Source organism: Gouania willdenowi, chromosome 13 (genome assembly GCF_900634775.1).
Source record: "Gouania willdenowi chromosome 13, fGouWil2.1, whole genome shotgun sequence".
NCBI classification, from domain to species: domain Eukaryota; kingdom Metazoa; phylum Chordata; class Actinopteri; order Blenniiformes; family Gobiesocidae; genus Gouania; species Gouania willdenowi.
Genome location: NC_041056.1, coordinates 20702549 through 20712863, shown reverse-complemented (window position 1 = coordinate 20712863; position 10315 = coordinate 20702549). Strand labels below are relative to the sequence as shown.

Here is a 10315-nt window from a genome sequence, read left to right as displayed (position 1 = left end):
TTTTTTTTATTATTCAACACAGTTTTTTTTGTTTTTTTTAATAAAACAACAAACACAATAAATTATTTAAGTAAGGCATATTTTGGTCATATTTCTTCATGCAATGGAGCAAAACTTTAACAACTTCACCAAGTTTTATTTGGTGGGACATGACAACAAACAAACCTGAAAATCATTTCAAGACAAACCGGTTTGGGAATGTTCTCTATGTTTGTAGATGGTTTGGTGAGTTAATTTTGTCATGAAAACAGGGGGAGAGTTGTATAAGGTCAAAATGTACGTGACCCTATTGTGGAGCACTAGGATGGGAAACAAAACAAGTTGGTGTCCTAAAAAAAGAGGAATGCCACACTTTAGCACGCAACAGAGGAATGTGCTGATAGAGCTGGCGTAGCGACAGACACAGGATACACACACACACACACAAACACCATTCAGTTTTACTATGTTCATCGGCTCTTGCAAAAGCATTTTAGGTGTTATTGATTATCCGTTTTACCATATTTAAATTCATACAAAAAAATGATGACAGATGAGTGAAATCTGGACTAATAGAATACAATCTACGTCTGTTCACTTGAATAATAGAACCATATTAATGGACTTATTACTGAAAAATAGTTAAAACATTCAGTCTCTTCAGCAGCTAAACAGTCGAGCAAGTTTCACTTGTGATGTCCAGCAAATCTCCCCTTCTGTCTTTTTGAACAAAAGAGCGTAAAATCCTATTTTCATCCTTAAATTCAGCCTATTAACAAGCTCGAGTGTTTCACAAAAGGAGAAAAAGGCTAAAAAGATGACAGTTTACGGCTCTTATAACATCACTGATGGATTATGGTTCATTGATAAGCGGTTAATTTGAATCCGTAATCTAAAAGCTTGAACAGAAACTCAATCATGCAGACAACACAGTCATTTACACACAATGATATCTGCAGACAGTGGTCACATTCAGGTTTAAGTCCATCAAACCTGAAAGAAAACAACATGTTCTTGCTTTGAGGTAACCTGACAGAAGATCATCCTTTGGTTGGAATGGAGCAGAGAACAAAAACATGCAGAAATATAAAGAACACATTGTTACACCAATGAGCGCCTTCAAGAAAGGAAGGGAAGAACTGCTGGAAACGTGAACATGCTGAATGAAATGCACAGAGAAAATGAAATGTTTTTGCCTTTAATTATCAGTCACCGCTCACAAAAAGTCTGTCTCTGTTATGTTTTTAAGGTCTAAGGATCATAGTTTTATCCACGTTTGCAAAACTCTGCTCAGCAGCAGGAATGCCAGGAATGTTTACAAAACTGGGCACAGTGTGATGGTCCGACATGTGTTCTGATGTGATAGAAAAGTGGGACAGGAAGACTGTCTGTTGGGTGAAGTCAGCAGGAAAAGACAAAAATATGAGATTGGTGGAGGAAGGTAAAAACAAAAATCCCTTTGAATAAGTCAAAGGGTGACACGGTGTGTGTTTTTGCATTTCTGGAAGCTGAAGTCAGCACAATTTCACATCAAGATAAGGTGTTTATTTTTGTATAAACCTCCCATACTCCCTTCACTGTGTCGAATGCTCTCTCATCTCAGCATGCTCCCGGCAGAAGATGTGCATCAAGTTTCCACAAACTATCTTATTTTGCTACATAGAACTTAAAATACATCCATCCCCAAAACAAATGCAAAGTTTGCTTGAATAAAATTAAATTTCAATATCGTTACATTGCAGTTGACCATCATCCTTTTTGTAAAATCAATGTTTGATTAAAAAAAAAAAGGGCCACAGTGATATAAACAAGAAGTGCATTTTTTAGTTTTCCTCTGGAAGTGGATTTTTGCGATTGAATTTAAAGGTAGTTTTTGCACATTTGAGCTGATCTATTTGTTTTGGATAGTAAGGTTTCTTCCTTTGTTTATTATGGGTAGATCTCTATTTTCACTGGTTGTCAAGGCTACAATGTTCTGCAAAAAAGTCCTTGAAACAACAACATATGCATGATTGTTGAATGCCATCATCGTAATGCAGGGATTAGGGTTATTTTCCCCAAAAACACACAACAGGACACTCTCCCATGTTTAGCATTTTTATCTTGACGCAGGAAAGCGAATGTGATTTACTTGCCAGATGAAAGATCATTGTTTTAGTAAAAGATGAAATGTGTCAGATAAAATGTTGTCTCTTTGGTTGCTGTTGCTCTCGTTCAAGTCTGTTGCAAAACAGAAAAAAAAAAAAGGAAGGACATGTAACAGTTCAGGTGTGTGTGTTTGTGTGGAGGTCTCAGCGAGGGGGCTGGGAGGGACACACACACTCGCACTTGTCATGATGCGTGAGGAAGATTTCATCGATGACCCAGCGGACCCGTGGCCTTGGGTTGCGCTGGAACAGAGTGATCTCTGGGGCGTATTTCAGCACCTGGAGAGAACAAGGGAACAAAGGTTGGAACTCTGAACTAGTAAATGGTATGTAAATGGGTTTATGATTCAACGGGTATTTCATTGGTATTCTGTTTAGCGATCTCTGACCCAGGTTCTGTTAGTGGGTCAGAGATATTGACTGGTGTGATTTACATGGGAGCTTTATTCCTCTTTTATTCAGAATGAAAGTGAAATCATCTTTAAACTGACCTTGTAAACACTTCATTCCAAATGTAAATGTCATTCAGAATTAAACTTAAATCTGATTTACTGTAGGTGACTGGTTTATTCCGATTTGAATTCTAAATTAATTAACTATCTTGTAAATGTTTAATTCTGCTTCAAGTTAATTCTAGTCGTTCTGTGCATGCTCGTCCTGTTGCGATGACGCGCCGGTGACAACATATTCCAAGATGGCGTTCCCGGACTAGAGCCAATACTATTCACACGGACACATGGACTTATTACATCAGCAAACGGAACCGGCTTCATCGGACGCACGATACTAAAACACAGAGACGGAGTAAATGCGGCCCCGTACTGCATGCACAGGCTGTGATAAGTAATAAGTTTATAATTGTACCAGAGCTACTATCTTTAACCAGGAATAAATATTTGCTCCCTGGTAATGTTTTCTGGAGTTTTACTGGGTTTTATTGACCAGTGATTAGTTCCAATTTCCTTCTCCTGCTCAGCTGACCAAAGTGAAACCGTATGTTATTGTCGAGCTGCTGTATTCAAAACTACAATCAAAATAAAAGTGAAAACAGTTCTCATGTGGTCTTCTATGTTGTAACCGAAAACAAAAGGTTTGTTGTGTGATTTTCCCCGATACGTCATGTTCACCCCCTGTCCAATCAGAACCCTTCCCAATTACCAGACCTAAAGCGGAATTGAATAAAGCTGAATAAACTGGTTTTCCACATAAACCTCAATTTGGAATGACTATTTCCATGGAAAACGAAGCAGAACACTTTAATTCCAAACAATTTAATTCTGAATAATTAAATCAGAAATAAAAAAACATACTGTGAGTCCGTTGGCTCCGACCTAATTCATTCCTAAGGTCAAAAGGCTTATTTTTAATCACTAACTGAGTAATTTTAAATATCAGTGTAACAGGTGACTGAACCCAAACCAACATTCTGGGAGAACATTAGCTTTTCTCTTTCGATTACTGTTAAACATTGTATTTTAAAACTGAAGTCTTCCCATCAGTAGTAAGGACTTTGAAAAACTTTTCACTAGAGACAAAGTCAAACATTAAGTAGAGTTGGATCAACATCAGGCAGTGAAGGAAGTTCTTTGGTTTGATTTTGTCTTTGCAAGAAGATGTATCACTTTGTTAGCTTGTTTAAGTTTTTCCCAAGCTTTTCCAAATGGATATAATAAATAATTTCCTATTGTGCATTTTGTTCAAAATAGATTATTTACAGCCCATGTTTTTTTTTTTATTATTCTTTTGAAGATAGACTTGGTGTTACTTTAACTGACCTTGCGTTGGATGGAGGCAGCAGTTACACTTCTTTAAAAGGAAGATTTTTTTTCTCTTACTCAGACAAGCACACTCACGGACACACGAAACAAAAACAAAAAAATCCAACTTTTGTCTGAATTCCAATTGTAGGATTTTCATCAGTGGGAGACTGTGAGGCCATGTTTCAATAATGAAGCTCTGCTGAAACAAAGGCACAAAGAGAGGAAGGGGGGAGGGGGGGATGAATGACAGGCTTAAAGAACAAAAAAGTATGAAGTGAAAATGGGAATTTGGGAAAATAAAAAGATGATGGAAGACCAGTGAGAGAGGAAAACAGTGATCTGGTGCTAACAATGTAGTGACAGGGAGATAGAAAGATAGGATGGAGACAGACAGAGATTAAGTTCCAGGAAAATGGTGGAGAGCAGCAGAAGCTTTATGTGAAATTGCTGCTTCACTAACCCTGATGCCGTGTTTATCTCTCCATGACTAATTTCACCCTCACACCAAGTTTGAATCTCCTTCCTCACTCCATCCCATACTCAGCAACTGTTTTAAAATGTCCTTCAGATGTGTTGTTGAAATGTGTTAATACAAGTCTAAAAACAGTCTTGAACTGCTCAGAAATGTGCAAAACGGCTTTGAATTAACCCTTTAACAGCTGCAAAAAGTCAACATGTGACGCATGTTTAGGTTCAGTCAACAAAATGCACTTCTTTGCCTTCACTTTCATTTTCTTTTGATCCGCGCAACAGAAAGGTGCAGTAGTAACGATTAATTTCATTTATTATATCGCGATATAAAACACAATTTTCTAATCGCAAACTGCGATTTTTAATTCTTTTTTTTAATCTTAACTTTTAAAAAGTTTTTTTTTGTCTGCACATGCTGTCAAAGGTCATTGGGAGTTTGATTTACCTAAAAAAACGTCTAATTGGTTAAAGCAGATATTAGTTACTTTTCCTGCACTTTAGTATGTGTGATGTTTCTGACTGTATATTAATAAGCTATATTTATTTATTTTTTATATCTGTTTATTTTATTTATTTATAGACTGTCCTGTTAAGTTCATAGAGTGTTTATGAAGTGCAGTCCACATGTTTACATGTTTATTGAAACGTGAAGTTAGTTAGATATGTTGAAGAGGTAAAGCCACAGATTTATTTGCTTCATTGTTGTAATCTGTGCTTTAAAATGCACATTTTATATTTGTTTTCAGTTTAAATCTGAAATTGTTTTATGAAACAGATTGATTTATTGCTTGTGTTCATTGAAAACTACATGACAAGAGACCCTTGAAAAATAAATAAATAAATAATAATAAATCGCAATCGCAATTGAGGAATAAATTGCGATTAGATTATTTTCCAAAATCGTTCAGCCCTAGTAGGAGCCCACTCTTACTTTAAAATGAAAATCTGTTAAGACAAAAATAATAGCAACCATAGACGTGTTACAATAGACTGGAGTACATGTCTTAGGAGTAAAAAAAGAAAGAAAACTGCAACAAGAAAAAAAAATTAAACATTAAATCTGATTTGTTACTTAGCTGCAGGGACTCTCTTGCTATTCTTTTTAAGGCTCCTTGCTCTTTGGTTAGGTCTCGCTGTCAAGATTTAAAATATGATTTTCAACATTTAGATAAAATCAAACTGTTTCTGTTTAAATTGTCTGGAGTGCAGCAGCTTGTTCTTTGCTGCTCCCTTCCACTGCAGTCAAAATTCAATAAAAATGCATTTCCAAAGAAAGGTTGGGAAGTCACAAATGACTGAGAGGCCCAAGAACTTGTAATCTTATTACTTTTCGAATTACATCAGCTCTCCACATGAAGCAAAGCTTTCTCTCCTACACACAGTGCTGAACATTTGTAAGCCCCTGTTAAAATATACTCAATGAAGAAACGTTTAAGACTAAAATCTGCTACTTAACAGGCAAAGAAGGTTTTGCTTTGCTGTTTACCTTAACTGTACTGGTCATTAGCCCATGATGTCTGTTTCTACCACATGTCTGACTGCTTGCTTTCAACTTCTACAGCAATCACAATAAAACAAAATATAATAAGATGTCCTTTCAAACATTGATTAACATTTGCTCTACTATACCTTTAAACATTACTTATGGTTTTATGGAGCTCCTGCACCTCAGTGCTTCCACAACATGACTTATTGTTTAGGTGAGACTGTAATTAAAGTCTTACAAGTTTGGAAAAGTTAGTTAAAGATAATAATACATGACATGGGATATTCACACACTAATTCATGTGGAGCCCAATTTTAACTTAGCTTGATGTCTATCAAAACGCAGAGTAAGAAAAACCTTTTATGACCATAAAGAAATTTTCTGGAATCTTAAAGGCAACACTTAATACAATAAATTAGTGCACACCAGGGTTGGGTTAATTACATTTTTCAAATACAAGTACGTCTTCAATTATCCATGTTTAATTAAAACTCAATTATGATTACGGTGATTAGCCTTTTTTCCAATTACAATTAATATTTTTCCCCTGAAAGGCAGTTACAATTACCTTCCCAATTACTGAAGTTCAAATTCTTTTTTTTTTTTTTTTTTTTTTTTTTTTGAAGTTCAATGAATCACAATTACTGAGTTTAAAATAAATAACCCCATAACACTTAACCTTCCTTTTCTGTTAGCATCTCTTATGATAACGGTCAGTTTTGATCCATGTCTTAAATCAGCTGTAAAACACACAAAGCATATTATCTATCTTATTTCTCATCTCTTGGTTACCTTGTTAGGCTTACTAATCAATTAAGATATTGGTATTCATTATTTTGGTGTGGGCGTCTGAACCTTTTTTGTGTCGGTATGCCCCTAGATTTCAGTTTTACATGACAGGTTATGATAAAAGTTGATCTGAAAAACAATTCATTGATTAACTACGTGCGTAATTCATAGAATTGTGTGGTTCCCCAGTTTAGCATTTAATTAAATTGTAATTGACAATTCCCATGCCAATTATAAAGTCAATTATCTGAACTTCAATTACAATTAAAATTACATCATAATTGCAGATATTATGTATGCAATTTACAATTATAATTGATCCCAACCCTGGTGCACACACACAATGCTGCTATGTCCATAAACATGTATTTTTAAGCTTTAAAATACTGTAAATTAAGTAGATAAACAATTGGTTTAACCTTTCTGATGTTAACCATTTTGTTTTAATGGCTTAACCATAAGCTTCAATGGTTTCCATTCTTTTTAAAGGTCTATATAATGTCTCTTACCTCATGCAGTTTAAGGGTTGTTTTGGAGGCCTGACAGGTGCAGCCATTGTTCCAGTTATTAGTTCCACAGCCACAGTTGCCTTCACAGCGTTTCACCAGCAGACATCGAGGAAAAAACACTGCATTGGTCGTCCTTAACTCCTCTCGCAGGTTCACCGAGAAATTTCGTGGAGTACAACTGTAGCGCTTGACATCATCATAGAGACGGTTTAGGTCAACTGGATGAGAAGGCAACAAGATGCATGAATTAGTCGTTTTTTTGAAGATATTTTCTTTAGCTATTATGTTGCTAAGAAAACATCACTGATGAAGACTGAAGGCAGGAGTTCTCATGTTTCAGTGGGTTTACAGTAGGGCCAGGACAACAATGACGTAATCAATGACTGACCAAAAAAAAAGATGGCGGTGCCGGAGAATAACTAACGCCAGTGGCTCCTCCGAGTTTCAAAAGTGCAAGGAAGTAAAGGCACGCACACGTAACCCTTGTCCTTTATCCCGGGTGTGACCGGACAGCAGCGCGTCAACGGGACAAGAAGGAAACACTCAGCGGCAGCAGCAGGACACACACGCACACACACACACACACACACACACACACACACACACACACACACACACACACACACACACACACTTCTTAAGGTAAAAGGAAAGTTTATTTTAATGCTACTTCTGACTTTGTACTTTTAGATTCTTACTTGAGCTTTATTTTGGAATTTTGAGTTGAAGAGCTATAAACATATATTGCAATGTTAAGGAATTCATGTTTTTTTTTCAGTTTTGATATGTAAATCAACATGTATAAATTACTTTTAGTCAATTAATGGGGAGATAATCGAATCAAACTGAACTAGAAAAATGAATCGTTAGATTATTTGATGCACTGAAAAAATAATCGCTAGAATAATCGTTTAAAAGATCATCGTTTATCCCAGCCCTAGTTTACAGATAACCTGACATTTATATCTAGTTATGAAGGAACAGAAATTAAATGTCCCACAACTATCAAACTAATCCTTTGCAACAGACTGGCTGTCCTTCCGATTCTTTGCTGCGTTAAGTGATTTTCCAAGGTTGAAGTTGATCTCTTAACCTTCAGATTCCCAGCACAACACAATTACGATGCTTAGAAGAATGTTGTTGCCATAGTAACCATAGTTGACAATATGCTAGAGCCACGACAAAATCTAAATGATAAAATGATAAATGATAAAAAATGATAGCTGCCAGCAATATCTTACGTAACACAAGGCCACTGTCTCATTATAATCTGTTTTTTTAACTTTAGCTTCAGATCTCCAGAAATGCTGGACTTAAATCTATGACACGTATGAATAGTTATTCAGAGAATCAAGACTGTGTTTACCATCAGCAAAATTACTGTGCACTGCTCTATCACTTGTTGCAATAAAGGAAAAAGGTCTGGGTATCTAGTGTTCCTGCCAAAATACACATAAATAAAGTTGTTATAACAAGTACATTTGTCACTGATTGAATGAGGATTACATAGCTTTACTTATTTATGTGACCCTGTTGAAGTTTACAAGAGTCCTTCATGAGCACCTTGTTAAACTTAAACTGATCACAGTATGTAGAGGTGAAAGTATTGGATTACTCATGTTACTATAACTGAGGTTCTTTTATGGGTTCTTCTTATATATATATACTTTTATATTATGGATATTTATAAATCAGTAATTTTACTTGTACTTAAGTATGTTTTAAAAGTAGTAATTTGTTACATTTCTACACCCAACCGTTACTGAGTAAATTATTATCTTTTGTTTTTAAAACGATCAACGGACTTTGTGAAGCTACAAAAAAATGACAAGAAAACAATCAAATGCATCATATCAAAGCCGACAAACCAGATTAAACGTAATGCATCGCGCCAAAACAGCAGTGAATGTCGCATATTTTCTCAGTTTTAGAGTTCATAAATGTATCTATACTTAGTCTGATAACATTGTTTTTTATTTTTTTTATTTAATTAATTGTACATTTTGACAAACCTTTTATTTTTGACAAACCTTTGATTTTATTTTAAAGTTCCAACTGTGCAAGATTTTGTCTCTTCCTGTTAATGTTTATACATGAGATGTTTACTGTACGCAAGGGATCCGTGGCAAGATTTATTACCAAAAATAATAGTGGGGGGTAAAAGTAACTAGTAACTTTACTTTGAGCACTATTTAATTGAGCTACTTTTTACTTGCACTTGAGTATTTTATGTATGACGTACTTGTACTTGAGTACAATTTCAATCAAGTAACAGCACTTCTGCTTGAGTAGGCTATATCAGTAGTCTTTACAAATCTGGCAGTATTTTACTTTACTGCTAAAGGGCAAAAAAAAAAAAAAAAAAAACCCAGGACAAGTAAAATAGTTGATTTGCTCACCGTTTGGTAGAACCAAGTGACCCGTTGTATAAAAGAATGATTATAGAAACATCTGTCAACAAACACAAACTAGTATAGTATAGTAAGAGTACACAGAAGTAGCTTTTGCATCCATATGTCATGAACTTTTTCATTCAAGGCTTTCAAGGTGCAATCGTCCAACATTTTTCAGCATTAGTGTGTGGTTAAATACATTCTCTGTCCATATATTTGCATACCATTATTCTTAAATACTGTATATAATGACTGTTCTCTATTCAGAAAGTGTGAGTCACCCCACTGTACGTCTGCCAAGTCTTAATAACCCCTTGAATCATCTACAAACGAGAATAATGATGAGGATAAATGAGATTGTTGTTGGACAGTACTTTATGAAAGTGGTGTTCAGTCACCTATAGATTATCCTTGACAAGTAATTCCAAGAAATGACATAAGTATATTTAGCAAATTACATGATATAATCCACGGTTATGCAAATATGTTTCAAATTCAGTTGGAACTATACGATAGACTGTTGCTGGCTGGTGCAAGCTTGAAAGATATGTCAAGATCAATATTGGAAGTAAAGTGCACACTGCACGCGTATATATATATATATATTGATGGGATTAGCTCGCATCCAGCCAATAGAACTAATACATTTGAGGTTTGTTGTAGCAAGATGCCAAGGGAAATCAGTCATGCAATAGAAGCTGCCCAGAATTTTCATGTACATCATCAAACAATGACATATTTGCTCCAAGGGTGCGTTGTGTGTGGGGAAAAGAAAGACAGG

At 35.4% G+C, this 10315-nt stretch overlaps 1 protein-coding gene across 3 annotated transcripts in view; it reads right to left on the bottom strand.

Annotated features, from left to right (window-relative positions):
• Positions 1-1732: 1732 nt before the first annotated feature.
• pdgfd (platelet derived growth factor d) overlaps positions 1733-10315 on the bottom strand; it is a 136212-nt gene continuing 127629 nt past the window's right edge. For all 3 annotated transcript variants that reach the window (XM_028465544.1, XM_028465542.1, XM_028465543.1), the window contains exons 6-7: positions 7142-7359; positions 1733-2405 (exon numbers count right to left, since the gene is read on the bottom strand). In XM_028465544.1, the coding sequence (XP_028321345.1) occupies positions 2271-2405; positions 7142-7359 (353 nt within the window). In that variant the 3' untranslated portion in view covers positions 1733-2270. The remainder of the gene's footprint in view (positions 2406-7141; positions 7360-10315) is intronic.